The sequence below is a fragment of the Mustelus asterias genome, chromosome 30, assembly GCF_964213995.1.
Source record: "Mustelus asterias chromosome 30, sMusAst1.hap1.1, whole genome shotgun sequence".
NCBI classification, from domain to species: domain Eukaryota; kingdom Metazoa; phylum Chordata; class Chondrichthyes; order Carcharhiniformes; family Triakidae; genus Mustelus; species Mustelus asterias.
Genome location: NC_135830.1, coordinates 9,803,238 through 9,825,563, shown reverse-complemented (window position 1 = coordinate 9,825,563; position 22,326 = coordinate 9,803,238). Strand labels below are relative to the sequence as shown.

General features: G+C 47.6%; 2 protein-coding genes across 2 annotated transcripts in view; both read left to right on the top strand.

Annotated features, from left to right (window-relative positions):
- LOC144480743 (uncharacterized) overlaps nt 1-17,521 on the top strand; it is a 97,932-nt gene extending 80,411 nt beyond the window's left edge. The window contains 2 exon segments of the mRNA XM_078200324.1: nt 542-1,388; nt 17,199-17,521. Coding sequence (XP_078056450.1) covers nt 542-1,388; nt 17,199-17,521 — 1,170 coding nt within the window.
- The window catches only part of LOC144481017 (uncharacterized), a 192,388-nt gene that overhangs the window by 88,691 nt on the left and 81,371 nt on the right, over nt 1-22,326 (top strand). The gene's annotated exons all lie outside the window — the stretch shown is intronic.

Below are 22,326 nucleotides of genomic sequence, written 5' to 3'. Positions count from 1 at the left end.
GCCTTTTATATGCAAATTAGGAGCAGGAGCAGGAGTAGGCCACTTGGTCCCTCGAGTCTGCTCCAGCCTGTGGCTGGTTAAATTTTAACCTCAACTTCACATTCCTGCCTACTCCCGATAACCTTCCACCCCCTTGCTTATCAAGAATCTATCCAGTTCTTCCTTAAACTTATTCAAGGACTCTGCCTCAACCACCAGCAGTTTTCATGGTCACTTTTTCCGAGAACCGGACCCACACATTACCAGATTCATTCAGCTCAATTTCACAATCTGCCTTTGTGTTTTAATGGTTTTCTCTCACTCCCTTTTTTGTGCTTTAAATCAATTTCACAGGGGAATTGCAGTCCAGAAGCTCGAACAAAAGATAACATCAGTATTGGACAGAGTCACTCAATTTATTCTGAACTGAATATCATCAGATTTTAAACATGGAAGGAAAAAGCACCGTTCACAGTGGAGAGAAGCCGTACACATGTTATGTGTGTGCACAAGGCTTCAGCGAATCACCTCGCTGTCAAACCACAAGTGCAGTCAAACTAAGGAGAAACCATGGAAATGTGAGGACTGTGGGAAAGGATTCATTTCCCCGTCCAAGCTGGAAACGCATCGGCACAGCCACACTGGGGAGAGGCCTTTCACCTGTTGTGTGTGTGGGAAGGGATTCATTCAGTCATCCGACCTTTCCAAACACCAGCGAGTTCACTCCAGTGAAAGACCATTCACCTGCTCCGAGTGTGGGAAAGGATTCAGTATTTCAGCCGAACTGTTGAGTCACCAGCGAGTTCACAGTGACGAAAGACCTTTTAAATGTCCAGCCTGTGGGAGGTGTTTTAAAAGTTCTGGAGTACTGATGTCCCATCAACGTCTCCACACTGATGAGAAACCGTTCATGTGCTCTCACTGTGGGACTGGGTTCAGACGATCATCTCAACTCATTGTACATCAGCGAGTTCACACTGGGGAGAGACCGTTCACCTGCTCCAACTGTGGAAAGGGATTCACCCAGTCATCAGACCTGCTGAAACACCAGCGAATCCACTCTGGGGAAAGGCTGTTTACCTGCTCTGTGTGTGGGAAAGGATTCACTCAGTCATCTGGCCTGCTGAAACACCAGAGAGTTCACTCTGCGGTGAGGCCATTCACCTGCTCTGAGTGTGGGAAGGGATTTACTACATCAACCATTCTGCTGACACACCAGCGAGTTCACACTGACGAGAGACCTTTTAAATGCCGAGACTGTGGGAAGTGCTATAAAAGTTCTGGGGAACTGATGTTCCATCAACGTGCTCACACTGAGGAGAGACCGTTCAGGTGCTCTCACTGTGGGACTGGGTTCAGGCAATCTTCTCAACTCACTGCACACCAGAGAATTCACACCGGGGAGAGACCATTCACCTGCTCTGAATGTGGGAAGAGATTCATGACTTCATCGCACCTGCTCAGACACCAGAGACTTCACAAGTAACTATAGTGATTGAACTTTGCTGTCAGTGACATTCAGGACTGAACCATGTTCATTAGGGTCTGTTTACACTGGTAATAAACCCCAGCCACTTACAGGGGCTAATATTCTCACTAAAAGTCAAATAAATCAGTTTTGTGTTGAATATACGTATGGTGTTGAATCTTTTCGATATCTCTCACGCAATTCAGATCCTTTTGAAGGGCTCTCCCACTCCCCTGTCTCCTCAATCCTCATCTCCAACAAGTTAGACTGTTAGAACATGTGTAAGAATCCCTACAGTGCAGAAGGAGGCCATTTGGCCCATGGAGTCTGCACCAACTGTCCAAAAGAGCTTCTTACCCAAGTCCACACCCACCCCTGCCCAATACCCATAACCCCGCAAGTCTACCATGGCTAATCCCTCTAAGATACACATTTTGGACACTAAGAGGCAATTTAACATGGCCAATCAATTTAACCCACACATCTTTGAACTGTGGGAGGAAACTAGATCACCCGGGGAAACCCACGCAGACAGGTGGAGTATGAGGATTTCATGGAGCTTCTTTATCACTAAGATTTGTGATTTATATAAACGATCTGGAAGAAGGTGTAACTGGGGTGATCAGTAAGTTTGCGGGCGACACAAAATTGGCAGGACTTGCAGATAGTGAGGAGCATTGTCAGAAGCTACAGAAGGATATAGATAGACTGGAAATTTGGGCAAAGAAATGGCAGATGGAGTTCAATCCTGATAAATGCGAAGTGATGCATTTTGGTAGAAATAATAGGGAGGAGCTATATGATAAATGGCAGAACCATAAAGGGTGTAGATACGCAGAGGGACCTGGGTGTGCAAGTCCACAGATCCTTGAAGGTGACGTCACAGGTGGAGAAGGTGGTGAAGAAGGCATATGGCATGCTTGCCTTTATAGGACGGGGCATAGAGTATAAAAGTTGGGGTCTGATGTTGCAGATCTATGGAACGTTGGTTCGGCCGCATTTGGAATACTGCATCCAGTTCTGGTCGCCACACTACCAGAAGGACGTGGAGGCTTTGGAGAGAGTACAGAGGAGGTTTACCAGGATGTTGCCTGGTATGGAGGGGCTTAGTTATGAGGAGAGATTGGGTAAACTGGGGTTGTTCTCCCTGGAAAGACGGAGGATGAGGGGATACTTAATAGAGGTGTATAAAATTATGAAAGGCATAGATAGGGTGAACGGTGGGAAGCTTTTCCCCAGGTCGGTGGTGACGTTCACGAGGGGTCATAGGTTCAAGGTGAAGCGGGGGAGGTTTAACACAGATATCAGAAGGACATATTTTACACAGAGGGTGGTGGGGGCCTGGAATGCGCTGCCAGGCAAGGTGGTGGAGGCGGACACACTGGGAACGTTTAAGACTTATCTAGACAGCCATATGAACGGAGTGGGAATGGAGGGATACAAAAGAATGGTCTAGTTTGGACCAGGGGGCGGCACGGGCTTGGAGGGCCGAAGGGCCTGTTCCTGTGCTGTATTGTTCTTTGTTCTTTGATTGAGACAATCTGATCAGCTGCCTCTGCTGATTCCCTCCCTTCCACAAGGCCAAACTCTCTCTAAGTTTCACCCTTTCCTGAGGCCTGAACCCACATCTTTCTCTAGTTTCTCTTCCATTGGGCCTCTTCGGGCTCATTTTGCCCATGAGCCCCACCTCCTGCTCCATCGACCCTATTCCCACTAAACTACTGATCTCCTACTTCCCTGTGTCCACGGACATTGTCAACGATTCTCTCAGGTACTGTCCCTCTTTCGAATTTGCCACCAGTACACCCTTGTCAAAAAACAAAGCCTTGACCCCACTTCGTTACAATCTACTCCCCATCTCCAGCCTCCCTTTCCTCTCCAAACTGCAGTGTTTAAACTAACACAAGACATACTAACACAAGGGCAGCATGGTGGCACAGTGGTTAGCACTGCTGCCTCACAGCGCCGGGGACCCAGGTTCGATTCCCGGCTTGAATCACTGCCTGTGTGAAGTTTGTGCATTCTCCCTGTGTCTGTGTGTGTTTCTTCCGGGTGCTCCGGTTTCCTCTCACAGTCCAAATGTGTGCTGGTTAGGTTGGTTGGGGCCATGCTAAATCAACCCTAATTTCAGGGAGATTGGCAGGGTAAATAGATGTGGGGTTACGGGGATAGGGTGGGATTGTTGTCAGTGCAGGCTCGATGGGCCAAATGGCCTCCTCCTGTACTGTAGGGATTCTATGAAGAAAACAACAGACACCAGTTAGCGAAGGTTCCTTCAAACCAACACAGACAGAGAGAGATAGGGACAGACAACCCCCCACAACGACACACACAACCTGACACTCTCACACAGCCACACACACACAAACATAGTGCACCCATTTACTGAGGGTTGAAGCCATAATTTGATTTCCACATCAGGGACTGATGAAAAACAACATTGAATTGAAGGAAATTGTCGGACATGTAAACACTGAAACATCCTGAAACCAACAGAATATCCGAACACAGGAAGACCTGCTCTCAGAAACCACAGAATCACATGGGAACAACACAATGTGATTTTCACAATCCCATTATAAACAATGTCAAATCTTATTTAAGAACACAATTAACATATAATAAGAAAATTAGCATAATTTTTATCAATTACAAAAAAAGAAAAACCGTGATATTGTATAAACCTTAACAGCTAAGTATACTGTTCCAAATCAAACAACCCCACAAACAAATATCTGTTACTTAACGTTTGGGAAACAAGAATATGGTCCTAAAACAGACAATATAAACCTTACTGGAATCACACACAGACACAGCAAGATCCCAATCTTTATCTGCATGATCAGCTCCAAACAGCAAGATCCCAACCTACACCCCAAAGCCGAACCCTAACACTTCACTCGAACCAACACCTCACTCGACCCAACACCTCACTCGAACCAACACCTCACTCGAACCAACACCTCACTCGAACCAACACCTCACTCGAACCAACAACTCACTCGAAACAACACCTCACCCTACCTAATATCTCACCTTAACTAATACCTCACCCTAACCCTGAATGTGGTTCCAAACAGTACATTGGATTTATTATGAGTTAAAAAGGAAATTAATATTTTGACAAACTTCCCACGCCTTTGGTGAATGACAATTTCTCCATCATCCCTCTCCTGACCTTTCCGAGCCTCTGGGAAGTCTCGGTCATTTTAATCTGTTAATGGGTCAATGCCAGTTGTTGTTGCCACTGCCTTACCTGGGAAAACTCAGGAATATCACATAAACACTCGGAAACTTCAAATCAAAGACATTTTCAGACTGGAAACTTCACTTTCAGTCAGGAACAGATTGCAGTTTTACACCAATCTCTGATTTCAGGGCTTGTTTTGTAAAACATCACCATCTAATAAAGTCTTCATAAAATGTCAAGAAATGTATTGAAGATTAATAGAAACAGCTCACTCTCTTATGAAGAAAGCTTCCATAGCAGCTTGCTGGGTGACAAACACAGGACAGACTTGTTCTCTCTATCCAGGACATGTCTCTGTCATAAACCCTGACACAAGACATTTCTAAACCGGATAAGGTTGGATCTTATGACCTGGACTTTAACCAAATGTCTGAGTGAAGGTTAAACAGGCTCGAGAGGGAAAATCACTTTAGATAGGAAAGAGATTTTCAAAGTGATCCGTGCTGGATTCAGACAGACACCAAACACTTTGACTGGATCCAGAGGAGTGAGATCCGAAGAGACCGTCATCTCCAGCTGCAGAGATCAGCTTCATCCGTCCGAGTGTCTGATCCGGGACCAGGAAACCATTCCGGGGAGACTGTCACCTCCAAACACAGAGCTCAGCATCCCGCTGATCCGGGATCAGTAAACTGTTCTCACTTGTTATGGGTCATTTGTCTTGTCTGCCTATTTAACTGATGTACCATTTTAAAAAAAATTGATTCATTACTGTCACATGTATTAGTAAACAGTGAAAAGTACTTTTTCTTGCGCTATACAGACAAAGCGTGACGTTAATAGAGAAGGAAAAGAGAAGGTACCAAATGTAGTCTTACAACCATAGCTCGGGTGCAGAGAAACGTCAACTTAATATAAGTTAGGGCAGCAGGGAAGAAGCTGCTCTTGAGTTGGTTGGTAGGTGACCTCAGATTTTTGTATTTTTTCCCTGACTGAAGGAGGAAAAGAGTATGTCTGGGGTGTGTGGGGTCCTTGATTATGCCGGCTGCTTTGCTGAGGCAGAGGGAAGTGTAGACAGAGTCAATGGATGGGAGGCTGGTTTGCGTGATAGACTGGGTTTCAGACACAACCCTTTGTAGTTTATTGCAGTCTTGGTCAGAGCAGGAGCCATATCAAGCTGTAATACATTCTCAGAGGATGCTTTCTATGGTGCAGCTGTAAATGTTGGTGAGAGTCGTAGCAGACATGCCGAATTTCCTTAGCCTCCTGAGAAAGTAGAGGCGTTGGTGGGCTTTCTTAACTGTCGCGTCAGTTTGGAGGGACCTGGACAGGTTGTTGGTGATCTGGGCACAAAAACCCGAAGCTTTCATCACTGTTGCTTCTGAACAAAATGTTTCAAAATCACCAATGACACCGACCCCCTTTTTGGGTAATCTCTGACTCCCGGACTAAAATCTTAGTTTCCAGCATTCACCGTTGTTTTTCCTGACTCTAAATCCAGTTGTAAAGGAGCTTCTGTTCCATGTCTCGGAGCTCTGAACTGTGGAAGAGAGTGGCTGGAACACATTTCGTACACACCTTAGGATTAACCCATACATTTAGTCCTCAATATGATTAACAGCAGCAAAAGCAGCTGAATCCAACCCTGACAGACACTCGTGAAGTTGCTGGTGTCTCAGCATTTGCTGTAAGTCAGTGGATCTACTCCCGCACTCGGAACAGGTGAACAGTTTCTCCCCTGTATGAACTTGCTGGTGTATCATTAGACCACTGCAGCTTTTAAAATTCTGCTCGTAATCAAAACATTTAGAATGTTTTATATCAGAGTGAATTTGCTGATGTTTCAGTAGGCTGGATGACTGAGTGAATCCCTTCCCCCACACACAGCCGGTGAACGGCCTCTCCCCAGTGTGAACTCGTTGATGCATCATGAGACCATTGCTGCTTTTAAAGCTCTGCTCACAGTCAAAACATTGAAAAGGTTTTATATCGGAGTGAATTTGCCGGTGTTTCAGCAGGTGGTATGACTGAATGAAGCTCTTCCCACACACAGAGCAGCTGTACGGTCTCTCTCCAGTGTGAATTCGCTGGTGTACAGTGAGTTCAGATGATCGCCTGAAGCCAGTCCCACAGTGAGAGCATCTGAATGATCTCTCGTCAGTGTGAACACGTTGATGACACGTCACTTCACCGGAGGTTTTAAAGCACTTCCCGCAGTCTGGACATTTAAAGGGTCTCTTGTCAGTGTGAACTCGCTGGTGTTTCTGCAGGTTGGATGTAGCAGTGAATCGCTTCCCACACAAGGAGCGGGTGAACGGCTTCTCCTCACTGTGAATGTGTTGGTGCCTCAGCAGATACTTTTTGCTTTTAAATGTCTTCTCACAGTCAGAACATTTGAAAGGAGTCTGATCAGTGTGAACATACTGGTGTGTCAGCAGGCTGGATGACTGAGTGAATCCCTTCCCACAGGTGGAGCAGGTGAACGGCCTCTCCCCAGTGTGAGCGCGTCGATGCATTTCCAGTTCAGAAGGGTAACTGTATCGTTTCCCACAATCCCCACATTTCCACAGTTTCTCCATGGTGCCGGTGTCCTTGGTGTCTCTCCAGTTGGACAATCAGTTGAAGACTTGTCCACACACAGAACCTGTGTACGGTTTCTCCCCGCTGTGAATGGTGTGATTTTTTTCAGACTGTGTAACTGGTTAAAGCTCGTTCCACAGTCACTTCAGTGGAACACTGTCACTCGAGTGTGTGTGTGTGTCTGTGCTTTTCCACTCATACTGACGTTTAAAATCTTTTCCCACAGACACAACAGACAAATATTTCTCCTTTCACATTCAAAAGCTGATGATATTCAGGTTCTAAAGAATGGAGGTGGTGAGCTACTTTCTTGAACCGCTGCAGTCCCTGGGGTGTAGGTGCATCCACAATGCTATTTGGGATGAAATTCTCGGATTTTGAGCCAGCGACCATGAAGGATGGTCAAAAATATTTCCAAGTCAGGATGGTGAAGAATTGGAGGTGAACTTCCAGGAGACGGTGTTCTTGAATCAAGGGAAAACATCACAGATGGTGCTTTCAAACAGGGACTTTACAGCTCTGAAAATCTGTGACATAGCCAAGATATTTAAGAGCCGGCCAGTTTGTTAATGTCAGCAGGAGCAAGCCAAATATTATCAGATTATCCGTATTAAATGTGATTAACAACAGCAAAAATAACTGAATCCAACCGTGCGGTTACTTATGAATTTGCTGGTGTCAGCAGGTTAGATGGCTGAGTGAATCCTTTCCCACACACGGAGCAGGTGAATGGCCTCTCCCCTGTGTGAGTTTGCTGGGACATCAGCAGGTTGGATGGGTGAGTGTATTCCTTCCCACACACAGAACAGGTGAACGGTATCTTCCCTGAATGAATCTGGTGGGCAATGAGATTGGATGAAGACCTCTTTCTACAATTGGTGCAGCTGAACGGCCTCTCCTCGCTGTGGGTTTGCTGCTGTTCCAGCAGATGGGAGGATCGAGTGAATCCCTCCCCACACTCGGAGCAGCTGAATGGTCTCTCCCCGGTGTGAACTCGCTGGTGTGCTTTGAGGTTGGATTAAGACCTGAATCTCTTTCCACAGGAAGTGCAGCTGAATGGCTTCTCCTCAGTGTGAGTTTGTTGGTGTGACTGGAAACAGGACAACTGAGTAAATCCCTTCCCACGCACAAAGCAGATGAATGGCTTCTCCTCAGTGTGAATGTGTCGATGGTTTTCCAACAGGGATGGATACTTGAATCCTTTACCAAATTCCTCACATTTCCATAGTTTCCCCACGTTGTCAGTGTCCTTGTGCCTCTCCAGGTTGGATGATCAGTTGAAGTTTCATCCACATACAGAACATGTACAGTTTCTCCTCGCTGTGAATGGTGTGATGTTTTTCCGGGCTGTGTAACTGGTTAAAGCACTTTCCAGTCAGTTCACTGGAACACTCTCACTGTGTGTGTGTGTGTGTGTCTCTCGGTGTTTTTCCAGTCACACTGATGTTTAAAATCTTTTCCCACAGAGAGAACAGAGAAACATTTCTCCTTCCACATTCAGAGGCCGATGATATTCAGACCCTGATGAATTGAATGAGTCTGTGAGATATTGAGATGATGTTTAGTTGGTTGCAGTCTGTAAATCCTCCATTTCCAATAGCCTGTAAAACAGTTTAGAAAAGTCATCACTGCCAGTCCAGGATAGAAATTGTGAAGACAATTCTTGTTTCTCTGGAATATTTTTTCCTCTCTTGTTCCCCCAAATCTGTAAATCCCCATCCCACACACTCTCCCTCCTCCCTGGGCTGAAATCCAAACCCATCTCACCATAGAAAATTACAGCTCAGAAACAGGTCTTTTGGCCCTTCTTGTCTGTGCCGAACCATTTTATGCCTAGTCCCACTGACCTGCACTTGGACCATATCCCTCCACACCCCTCTCATCCATGAACCCGTCCAAGTTTTTCTTAAATGTTAAAAGTGACCCCACATTTACTTTATCCGGCAGCTCATTCCACACTCCCACCACTCTCTGCGTGAAGAAGCCCCCCCTAATATTCCCTTTAAACTTTTCTCCTTTCACCCTTAACCCATGCCCTCTGGTTTTTTTCTCCCCTAGCCTCAGCGGAAAAAGTCTGCTTGCATTCAGCATCATTTCTTTCCTCCACTCCCAGTTTTCTCCCTCCCTCTCCTCTGTCTGGGTTCAGTTCTCCAGCTCCTGTCTGCAGACTGACAATAAAACCAATGGGTCTTATTGGAGGTGTTGGGACCTCCAGCGGGTGTTTGTGAATCCTCCCCGCCCACCTCCCAGGGTTTCCTTCCTTCCCAGAGATCAGAGTCCTCATTGATTTGAGGCCAAAGTGTAACCTCTTATTTATTGTCCCCCTCCCCCATCCTCTGATGTGAACCATCCTCCAGTGGCTGAGCCAGGATGGGGCCGTTAACCTGGGCCTGTTCCCGGGAGGGAGGGAGGGAGAAGCCCCGCAGCTGCAAACCAGGGAGCTGACAATGATTCTGAAGGGTTTGCGGATCCACAAAGTGTTTCCAAATCCTCCCAGCCACCGCCTAACGCTGACTCCGCTTCTCCGGGACAAACAAGCGCCAAGGACAGCAATGACACTGCGCATGCTCCACATCACAATGCCCGGGGACTGATTGACGGCAGCTCCAGACCAATAGGAAGAGGGGGAGGGGCTGGGGTACCGAGCGGGAGCGGCTGTTCTTCCAACCAATCGGAGTGAATGAGGGGCGGGGCTGGAGGACCGAGCGGGAGGGGCTGGTCCTCCAACCAATCGGAGTGAATGAGGGGCGGGGCTGGAGGACCGAGCGGGAGCGGCCAGTCCTCCAACCAATCAGAGTGAATGAGGGGCGGGGTTGGAGGACCAACACTCAGATAAAACCTGGTGGGGGCGGAGTCAACATCGCAGCAGCGGAGCTGGCGGTTGGGGAGGATCCGCAAACCGTTCAGAATCATTGTCAGCTCCCTGGTTTGCAGCTGCGGGGCTTCTCCCTCCCTCCCGGGAACAGGCCCAGGTTAACGGCCCCACCCTGGTTTGGGAGCTGGAGCATGCGCAGTGCCTGCGGCAGACGGTAAGGAGCTCGAGCGAGCGGGTTTTAAATGGGGATTTTATAGTGTCAGAGGTTTACAGCCTGGAAACAGGCCCTTCGGCCCAACTTGTCCAGGCTGCACTTTTTAAAACCCCGAAGCTGATCCCAATTGCCCGCATTTGGCCCATATCCCTCTGTACCCATCTTACCCATGTAACTGTCTAAATGCTTTTTAAAAGATAAAATTGAACCCGCCTCTACTACTACCTCTGGCAGCTTGTTCCAGACACTCACCACCCTCTGTGTGGAAAAATTGCCCCTCTGGACCCTTTTGAATCTCTCCCCTCTCACCTTAAACTTATGCCCTCTAGTTTTAGACTCCCCTACCTTTGGGAAAAGATATTGACTATCTTGCTGCTCTGTGCCCCTCATTATTTTATAGACCTTATAAGATCACCCCTCGGCCTCCTACGCTCCAGAGAAAAAAGTCCCAGCCTCCTTATAACTCAATCCATCAAGAGGGAAATCAGGAGGGCTAAAAGAAGACATGAGGTTGCTTTGGCAGACAGAGTGAAGGAAAATCCAAAGAGCTTCTATAGGTATGTTAGGAGCAAAAGGATAGTGAGGGATAAAATTGGTCCTCTTGAAGACCAGAGTGGTACACTGTGTATGGAACCAAAAGAGATGGGGGAGATACTAAATGTTTTTTTTGCATCTGTATTTACTGAGGAAACGGGCATGGAGTCTACGGAAATGGGGCAAACTGGTAGGGAGGCCATGGAACCTTTACAGATTAAAGGGGAGGAGGTGCTTGCTGTCTTGAGGCAAATCAGAGTGGATAAATCCCCAGGACCGGACAGGGTATTCCCACGGACCTTGAGGGAAGCTAGTGTTGAACTTGCAGGAGCCCTGGCAGACATATTTAAAATGTCAGTATTCACGGGGGAGGTGCCGGATGATTGGAGGGTGGCTCATGTTGTTCTGATGTTTAAAAAAGGTTCCAAAAGAAATCCGGGAAATTATCGGCCAGTAAGTTTGACGTCAGTGGTGGGCAAGTTATTGGAAGGTGTGATAAGGGATAGGATCTACAAATATTTGGATAGACAAAGACTTATTAGGGAGAGTCAACATGGCTTTGTGCGTGGTAGGTCATGTTTGACCAATCTATTAGAGTTTTTCGAGGAGGTTACCAGGAAAGTGGATGAAGGAAGGCGGTGGATGTTGTCTACCTGGATTTGCAAGGCCTTTGACAAGGTCCCTCATGGGAGGTTAGTTAGGAAGGTTCAGTCGCTGGGTATACATGGGGAGGTAGTAAATTGGATAAGACACTGGCTCAATGGAAGAAGCCAGAGAGTGGTTGTGGAGGATTGCTTCTCTGAGTGGAGGCCTGTGACTAGTGGTGTGCCGCAGGGATCGGTGTTGGGTCCATTGTTGTTTGTCATCTATATCAATGATCTGGATGATAATGTGGTCAATTGGATCAGCAAGTTTGCTGATGATACAAAGACTGGAGGTGTAGTGGACAGTGAGGAAGGTTTTCAAAGCTTGCAGAGGGATTTGGACCAACTAGAAAAATGGGCTGAAAAATGGCAAATGGAATTTAACGCAGACAAGAGTGAGATATTGCACTTTGGAAGGACAAGCCAAAGAAGAACGTACAGGGTAAATGGTAGGACTCTGAAGAGTGCAGTTGAACAGAGGGATCTGGGAATACAGGTACAGAGTTCCCTAAAAGTGACATCACAGGTGGATAGGGTCGTAAAGAGTGCCTTTGGTACATTGGCCTTTATAAATCGGAGTATCGAGTATAAAAGTTGGAGTGTTATGGTAAGGTTGTATAAGGCATTGGTGAGGCCGAATTTGGAGTATTGTGTACAGTTTTGGTCACCTAGTTACAGGAAGGATGTAAATAAGATTGAAAGAGTGCAGAGAAGGTTCACAAGGATGTTGCCGGGACTTGAGAAGCTGAGTTACAGAGAGAGATTGAATAGGTTGGGACTTTATTCCCTGGAGTGTAGAAGATTGAGGGGAGATTTGATAGAGGTGTATAAGATTTTGATGGGTATAGATAGAGTGAATGCAAGCAGGCTTTTTCCGCTGAGGCTAGGGGAGAAAAAAACCAGAGGGCATGGGTGAAGGGTGAAAGGAGAAAAGTTTAAAGGGAATATTAGGGGGGGCTTCTTCACGCAGAGAGTGGTGGGAGTGTGGAATGAGCTGCCGGATAAAGTGGTAAATGCGGGGTCACTTTTAACATTTAAGAAAAACTTGGACGGGTTCATGGATGAGAGGGGTGTGGAGGGATATGGTCCAAATGCAGGTCAGTGGGACTAGGCATAAAATGGTTCGGCACAGACAAGAAGGGCCAAAAGGCCTGTTTCTGAGCTGTAACTTTCTATGGTTCTTAGTCCTGGTAGCATCCGAGTAAATCTCTTCTGCACTCTTTCTAGTTTAATATCCTTTCTATAATAGTGACCAGAACTGCACACACTATTCCAAGTGTGGCCTTATTGTTCTGACTTTGCCAACAGGGCTATTGAATTTATTGGATAGATCTTCCAGGCATACTGAGCTGAATGGTTTCCATCTGTGCTGTATCATTCTGTAAAACAATGAATATTCAGAATCATAGAATCCCTACAGTGCAGAAGGAGGCCATTCGGCCCATCGAGTCTACACCGACCACAATCCCACCCAAGCCCTGCCCCCACATATTTACCCGCTAATCCCTCTAACCTACGCATCCCAGGACTCTAAGGGGCAATTTTTAACCAGGCCAATCAACCTAACCTGCACATCTTTGGACTGTGGAAGGAAACCGGAGCACCCGGAGGAAACCCACGCAGACACGAGGAGAATGTGCAAACTCCACACAGACAGTGACCCGAGCCGGGAATCGAACCCGGGATCCTGGAGCTGTGAAGCAGCAATGCTAACCACTGTGCTACCGTGCCGCACAGGCATCAGGAAGAGACAGAACGAGAGGAACCAGTGACTGTGATTGAATCCAGCCAGAGTTGAGGAAGGGGGGAGAGAGAGGAGACAATGTAAAAGCTTCTAAATCTCTGTAGTCCCACAGGAGAACTTTGAGAAATTTAACATAGCAGATCAGCTTGCAATAATTAGTTTTTTAAAAATTAATTTATCTCCATAGCTAATGTTTTATATTCATTGTTTGAGGTTAAAATAGTGCTGCAGAGAAGGAGGTGCTGGAAGTCTTCAAGTGCATCAAGGTAGATAAATCCCCAGGACCTGATGAAGTGTATCCCAGGAGTGGGAGGCTAGGGAGAAAATTGCAGGTCCTCCAGTGCCAGCAGGTTAGGTTGGTCTGGAAGGACTGGTCAGTGTCTCAGGCTGTGGCCCAGAGAGAGTGGGGCCCCCTGCACCAAGATGCCCTGCACAGCCCTGGGGGAAATGTGCCTTTCGAGTAAGGATCTGCTTGACCCCCTCCTGCCTGCTAGGGCCTGGAGTTAGTGCTGCCCGTGGGGTGGCAGGTGCAGCTCAGTGCCCTGAGAGTGGGGGAGCCGGGGCCTGCCTCCCCTTCCCTACCCTCTCCTCCCCTCCCTCTATCCAGCCTCTCCTTATAATTCACACCAAGTCCTGGTGGCGTCCTAGTAAAACTTCTCTGCACACTTTCTAGTTTAATATTATCCTTCCTATAATAGGGTGACCAGAACTGTACACAGTATTCCAAATGTGGTCTTACCAATGTCTTGTACAACTTCAACAAATTGTGCCAACTTCTGCATTCAATGTTCTGACCAATGAAACCAAGCATGCCAAATGCTGCCTTCACCACTCTGTCTGTCTGTGACTCTACTTTCAAGGAGCTATGAACCTGTACCCCTCGATCTTTGTTCTATAACTCTCCCGAACTGAGCAAGTCCTGCCCTGGTTCGATCTACCAAGGTGCATCACCTTGCATTTATCCAAATTAAACTCCACCTGCCATTTGTCAGCCCACTGGTCCAATTGATCAAGATCCTGTTGCAATTGGAGATAACTCTCTCCACTGTCCACTATGCCACCAATCTTAGTGTCATCTGCAAACTTACTAACCACGCCGCCTATATTCTCCTCCAAATCATTAATATAAATGACAAATAACAGTGGACCCAGCACTGATCTGAGGCACCCCGCTGATCACAGGCCTCCAGTTTGAAAAACAATTCACTACAACCACCCTCTGGTTTCTGTTAAGAAGCCAATTTTATATCCATTTAGATATCTCCCCCTGGATCCTGTGAGATTTAACCTTGTGTAACAACCTACCATGTGGTACCTTGTCAAAGGCCTTGCTAAAGTCCATGTAGACAACATCAACTGCACTCCCCTCATCTACCTTCTTGGTTACCCCTTCAAAAAACTCAGTCAAGTTTGTGAGACATGATTTTCCACTCGCAAAGCTATGCTGACTGTCCCTAATCAGTCCCTGTGTCTCTAAATGCCTGTCGATCAAAATACCTTCCAACAATTTACCCACCACAGATGTGAGGCTCACTGGCCTGTAGTTCCCAGGCTTTTCCCTGCAGCCCTTTTTAAACAAAGGCACAACATTTGCCAATCTTCAGGCACCTCACCCGTGACTATCGATGATTCAAATATCTCAGCTAGGGGAACTGCAATTTCCTCCCTAGCCTCGCACAATGTCCTGGGATACACTTCATCAGGTCCTGGGGATTTATCTACCTTGATGCGCTTTAAGACTCCAGCACCTCCTTCTCTGTAATATGTACACTCCTCAAGACATCACTATTTATTTCCCCAAGTTCCATGTTTTTCTCAACAATAAATACTGATGAGAAATATTCATATAGGATCTCACCCATCTCTTGTGGATCCTCACACATAGGTGACCTCGTTGATCCTTAAGAGGCCCCACTCTCTCCCTTGTTACTCTTTTACCCTTTTATGTATTTGTAGAAGCTCTTTGGATTCTCCTTTGCCTTATCTGCCAAAACAATCTCAGTCCCCTTTTTGCCCTCCTGATTTCTCTTAACTCTGCTCCTACACCCTCTGTACGCCAAGGGATTCACTTGATCCCAGCTCCCTATGCATGTCATGTGCCTCTTTCTTCTTCTTGACCAGGGCCTCACTATCCCGAGTCATCCAGGGTTCCCGACTTCTGCCAGCCTTGCCCTTCACTCGAAGAGGAACGTGTTTACAAAGACCGAGTGCGGATGCAGAGCCCGAAATAAAACTGGAAACATAAATGGAGTTGGCGGGTGGGTGGTGAGGCTTTATAAACACCCAGTGTCGGCCACAGTCCCTCAATTTGCAAAGCAAATTCCTTGGGCCTTCCGAAGGCTTCAGGACCGAGTTAATATCCGCCATCTTTATAGGGCTCCACGTACTGCAAAGCGCCTGCGCATCCGCCATCTTTACTGAGGGTAATTTGGAACAACTCATGCGCAGCCACCATATTTCTTGGGGGTGAAACCAAATGAATAATCCACAGGGGACACAAAAAATCAGATTGATTTCATAACAAACTGTGTTGTTGAAAACCGGAATTGAGGGTTACAGCCAACAACAACTTCTAGTGATAAAACACCATTAATATCAGGGTGGTTAGCACTGCTGCCTCTCAGCTCCAGGGACCCAGGTTCGATTCCAGCCTTGGGTCACTGTCTGTGTGGAGTTTGCATGTTATCCCTGTGACTGTGTGGGTTTCCTCTGGATGCTCCGGTTTCCTCCCACCGCCCAAAGATGTGACGCTTAGGGGGATTGGCCATGCTATATTGCCCCTTCGTGTACAAAGATGTACAGGTAAGGTGGATTAGTGGGGTAAAAACATGGGTTACAAGTTTAGATCAGGGGTAAAATATTCAGAGTTGGTGCAGACTTGATGGGCCAAATGCTTTCCTTCTGCACTGTAGGACTTCTTTGAGAAGTCATCCCTGTGCACTGGAGGTCTTGTCACTAATGGTGGAGTGATTAAAATAGGGAATGTGCAGGAAGCCAGAATCGGAGCAATGCTAGAGGTGATTCCAGAGATGGGGAAGGACAGGCCTTGGAGTGATCTGGAAAAATTAGTTGTTGGGATGAATGAAAAATATGCAACATTTCATTTAGATCTCATAGAATCCGACAGTGCAGAAGGAGGCCATTCAGCCCATCGAGTCTGCCCTATCCCCATTACCCCATGCATTTACCCTAGCTAGTCCCCCTGACACGAAGGGTAATTTAGCATAGCCAATCCACCTAACCTGCACCTGTTTGGACCGTGGGAGGAAACCAGAGCACTTGGAGAAAACCCATGCAGACACAGGGAGAATGTGCAAACAGATAGTGACCCAAGCTGGGAATCAAACTTGGGTCTGTGGTGCTGTAAGGCAGCAGTGCTAACCACTGCCACCATGCTGCCCTCAACTCAGGGAGGAGGGAGAGTGTGTGGGACATAGATTTACTGTTTTGGGCAACAGGAACAGAAAAGTTGTTCCTTTTGAAATTAGACTTGTCTGATCAGAATTTCTATCCTGGACTGTCAGTAGTTTTGTAAACTCCTTTTGCAGGATATTTGAAGGGGAAGATTTACAGTCAGCAAAATGGAATCAAGTTTCACACCAAGATTTAACAGTTGCTCAATTCACAAGCACCTGAACACTATCAGCCTTTGAATGTGGAGTGTGGGGAAAAGATGACTGGACTCAGCGTGACTGGAAAAGCACCGAGACACACACACAACCGAATGAGTTTTCCAGTGAACAGCCTGTAAAAACATCACACCATTCACAGCAATGTGAATCTGTGCATGTGTTCTGTGTGGACGAGGCTTCAACTGATCACTCAATATGGAGAGACATGATGATACTGACACCACAGAGAAACTGTGGATATGTGGGGACTGGGAAAGCATTCACTTGCCCATCCAAACTGGAAACACATCGACGCACCCACACTGGGGAGAGACCCTTCAACTGCCCCGTGTGTTGGAAGGAATTTACTCAATCATCCTGCCGAACATTACACCAGTGAGTTCACACTGAGAGACCGTACACTTGCTCTGTGTGTGGGAAGGGATTCGTCCAGATGTGTAACCTACAACTACACCGGAGAGTTCATACCAGGGAGTGGCCATTCACCTGCTCCGTGTGTGGGAAGCGATTCATTAATTCATCCAACCTAGTGACACACCAGAGAGTTCACACTGAGGAGAGGCCGTTCAGCTGCATTAACTGTGGAAAGAGCTTCAGACATTGATCCAGCCTCAAAGCACATCAGCGACTTCACACTGGGGAGAGACCATTCACTGCTCAGTGTGGGAAGGGATTCACTACCTTCTCCCACCTGGTGACACACCAGCGACTTCATGAGTGAATGCAGGGAGTGGATTCTGCTGTAGCTGCTGCTGTTAATCACATCCAGGAGTGAGCCACATTCATTCTGACATTTGAGGTTTGTTTCTGCTGATGTTAACAACCCCTCTAACTGGGCTGGAGTTTAATATTCTGGATCTAGAGCTGATTGTGCTTTCAGGGTTGCCATTTCCCTTTAAGAACTGCTGTCTGTGATCTTTCCCCATCAGTCAGGAACTCGCATCACCGCTTCTTTACAGTGCAGAAAGAAAATTCACCAGTTCCCTCATTTGCATCAAGCAGGTCAAAGATCCCTGAGATCTTAATGACTGCCCCCAATAAAGATGGTGATGTGTGGATGGGTGATCACCATCTTTGTAAGGGGCAAATTGTCAGTGAATGGGAGGGGCTTGTTCCCCATTGTTCAGAATGGAGACAACTTGTCCATCAAACTGCATCAACTGAGTCCCAATGTCTTATCGAGGCAGTGCGTTGCCACAGAAGGTTAGAACGAAAGAAAAAATCACATATGATATATATCATATATATATATATATATATATATATATTGCATGCATGTTAGGACCCAAGTGCCCATTAGACAACCTGGGTGTGGAGCCGGAAGATGTATTTGAGGTACTAAATTAGTATTTTGCATCTGTGTTCACTGTGTGGAAGGACAATGTAGGTACAGAAAGCAGGGATGGGGGTGTGATATAATTGAACAAATTGTCATTGGTGGTGTGGTAAATAGCGAGGAGGGCAACCTTGGATTATATAGAACACAGTACAGTACAGACCCTTCGGCCCTCGATGTTGTGCTGAGCTTTGTCCAAAACCAAAATCAAGCTATCTCACTCTCTATCATCCTGGTGTGCTCCATGAGCCTATCCAACAACTGCTTGAAAGTTCCTAAAGTGTCCGACTCCACTAGCACAGCAGGTAGTCCATTCCACACCCCAACCACTCTCCTGAGTAAAGAATCAAACCCCCCCCCCCCCCCCCCACCACCCCGTTACCCAGACCGATCGCCCTCCTCCTCCTCCACCACCCCCCCCCCCCCCCCAACCAGAGAATGATCTGACCCTCCTCCCCCCACACCACTGATCTGAGTCAGAGAGCCGTTGGAAACACTGAACGCACTCTTCAGAAGCTGGAGCCCCGATTCAGACTTTTATTGAGCAGGTCCATTACGGCACGGTTCTGGATTGGCAAACACGGTGGTAAAGGGGGAAATGCTGAAAGTTGGGCGGGCAGTTCATTCATTCAATTTAAATCGCCATTGCACCTGTTTTGGGCACAAAGCGGATCACTGCCATTCCTGGGTTTCAGTAAAGTGGCAATCTGCAAGGACGCAGGTGCAGATCGCACCCGAGGGATAGGGCACTGAGGAGGGCCGGTGCCCCAGTCAGGAGGAAGGAGGGGGGGTGGGTGTCGGTGTTGGGGGCAGCAGCAGTGGGTGGGGGGACTTTACTCTTCCAGCTCTCTTGGGCGCAAACTAAGTCCAGGGTGGAAAAAAGTAAAGAAAGAAAGTGTCTCCGTGTCCTTTCCCTCTCTCCCTCCAGGGAGAGAGCACCCTCCGGCAGGCAGGCAGGCGATAGCTCACCTTCCTCCCCCTTCCTCCCTCCTTCCTTCTTGCAGGAAGCCAACAAATCGGCAGAAACGATAGAAAACGGGCGTCTCCAGCAAGCAAGCTCTAAAGTGTGTTACTCACAGATGTTGGCCTCTTTTTAGGTCAAACCAAATAAACAAACTCGGGTTAAGTCAGGACAAAGTAAAAGGGGCAGCTCCCCAAAAGGAGGGGGAACAGCCCGAACATAAATCAAAGTACAAAGGAAACTTAAAAACATCAAATTAAAATGTGATTATTAGGGTCAATAACGCACCCCAACCCCTGCAGTGCCCAGCGGGCGCGGAAGGCATCAACCGCGCCCGTGGACACCGCATGCTCCCTCTCCAGGGACACCTGGCCGCGAACGTAGCCGCGGTAGAGGGGAAGACAGTCAGGATGGACGGCCCCCTCGATCGCCCGCTGCCTGGACCGGTAAATGGCGCGTTCCGCCAGGCCCAGGAGCAGGTTCACGAGGAGGTCGCCATCCCGACCCTCCCCTCTCCGCACCGGGTGTCCGTAGATCAGGAGCGTGGGACTGAAGTGCAAACAGAACATCAATAAAAGGTTCTTCAGGAAAACATAAAGGGAGTGCAGCCTAAGACACACAACATAGACATGGTCCACGGACTCCACAAGGCCACAGAAAGGGCAGTCTTCGGAGCCCGTGAACCAGTGAATCCTACGGTTGTGAGGAACTGCTGCACCCTCCACCCCAGGTCCCCGACGTAATTGGGGGAGATCCCTCCGCAGAGGGACCTTCAGCAGGGACCTCCGCCACCTGGCGGCAACAAGGCCGGCCAACGCTCGGGCGGGATCCCACAAGAACAGGCCCTTCGGCCCCCCCAAGCCCGTGCCGCTCCCTGGTCCAAACTAGACCATTCTTTTGTATCCCTCCATTCCCACTCCGCCTCCACCACCTTGCCTAGCAGTGCATTCCAGGCCCCCACCACCCTCTGTAAAATATGCCCTTCTGACATCTGTGTTAAACCGCCCCCCCCCCCCCCCCCCTTCACCTTGAACCTATGACCCCTCGTGAACATCATCACCGACCTGGGGAAAAGCTTCCCAGCGTTCACCCTATCTATGCCTTTCATAATTTTATACACCTCTATTAAGTCTCCCCTCATCCTCCGTCTTTCCAGGGAGAACAACCCTAGTTTACCCAATCTCTCCTCATAACTAAGCCCCTCCATACCAAGCAACATCCTGGTAAACCTCCTCTGTACTCTCTCCAAAGCCCCCATGTCCTTCTGGTAGTGTGGCGACCAGAACTGGACACATTATTCCAAATGCAGCCGAACCAACGTTCTACACATCTGCAACATCAGACCCCAACTTGCCATATGCCTTCTCCACCAGTGACGTCACCTTCAAGGATCTGTGGAACATAGAACATAGAACATTACAGCGCAGAACAGGCCCTTCGGCCCACGATGTTGCACCGACCAGTTAAAAAAAAAACTGACCCTCCAACCTAAACCAATTTCTTTTCGTCCATGAACCTATCTACGGATCTCTTAAACGCCCCCAAACTAGGCGCATTTACTACTGATGCTGGCAGGGCATTCCAATCCCTCACCACCCTCTGGGTAAAGAACCTACCCCTGACATCGGTTCTATAACTACCCCCCCTCAATTTAAAGCCATGCCCCCTCGTGCTGGATTTCTCCATCAGAGGAAAAAGGCTATCACTATCCACCCTATCTAAACCTCTAATCATCTTATATGTTTCAATAAGATCCCCTCTTAGCCGCCGCCTTTCCAGCGAAAACAATCCCAAATCCCTCAGCCTCTCCTCATAGGATCTCCCCTCCATACCAGGCAACATCCTGGTAAACCTCCTCTGCACCCTCTCCAAAGCCTCCACATCCTTCCTGTAATGTGGGGACCAGAACTGCACACAGTACTCCAAGTGCGGCCGCACCAGAGTTGTGTACAGTTGCAACATAACGCTACGACTCCTAAATTCAATCCCCCTACCAATAAACGCCAAGACACCATATGCCTTCTTAACAACCTTATCTACTTGATTCCCAACTTTCAGGGATCTATGCACACATACACCTAGATCCCTCTGCTGCTCCACACTATTCAAAGTCCTCCCGTTAGCCCTATACTCAACACATCTGTTATTCCTACCAAAGTGAATTACCTCACACTTCTCCGCATTAAACTCCATCCGCCACCTCTCGGCCCAACTTTGCAACCTGTCTAAGTCTTCCTGCAAACTACGACACCCTTCCTCACTGTCTACCACACCACCGACTTTGGTGTCATCAGCAAATTTGCTAATCCACCCAACTATACCCTCATCCAGATCATTAATAAATATTACAAACAGCAGTGGCCCCAAAACAGATCCCTGAGGTACACCACTTGTAACCGCACTCCATGATGAATATTTACTATCAACCACCACCCTCTGTTTCCTATCCGCTAGCCAATTCCTGATCCAATTTCCTAGATCACCCCCAATCCCATACATCTGCATTTTCTGCAGAAGCCTACCATGGTGAACCTTATCAAACGCCTTACTAAAATCCATATATACCACGTCCACTGCCTTGCCCCCATCCACCTCCTTGGTCACTTTCTCAAAAAACTCAATAAGGTTAGTAAGGCACGACCTACCTGCCACAAAACCATGCTGACTATCACCTATCAATTCATTACTCTCCAAATAACTATAAATCCTATCCCTTATAATTTTTTCCAACATCTTGCCGACAACAGAAGTGAGACTCACCGGTCTATAATTCCCGGGGAAGTCTCTGTTCCCCTTCTTAAACAATGGGACAACATTCGCTAACCTCCAATCTTCTGGTACTATACCAGAGGCCAACGACGACCTGAAGATCAGAGCCAGAGGCTCTGCAATCACTTCTCTTGCCTCCCAGAGAATCCTTGGATAAATCCCATCCGGACCAGGGGATTTATCTATTTTCAGACCCTCCAGAATATCCTGCACATCCTCCTTATCAACTGTAATACTGTCTATTCTACTCCCTTGCAACCCAGTGTCCTCCTCAGCTATATTCATGTCCCCTTGCGTGAACACCGAAGAGAAATATTGGTTCAATGCTTCACCAATCTCCTCCGGTTCCACACATAACTTCCCTCTGCCATCTATAACTGGCCCTAAACTTGCCCTAACCAACCTTCTGTTCTTGACATACCTATAGAACGCCTTAGGATTCTCTTTAACCCTATCCGCC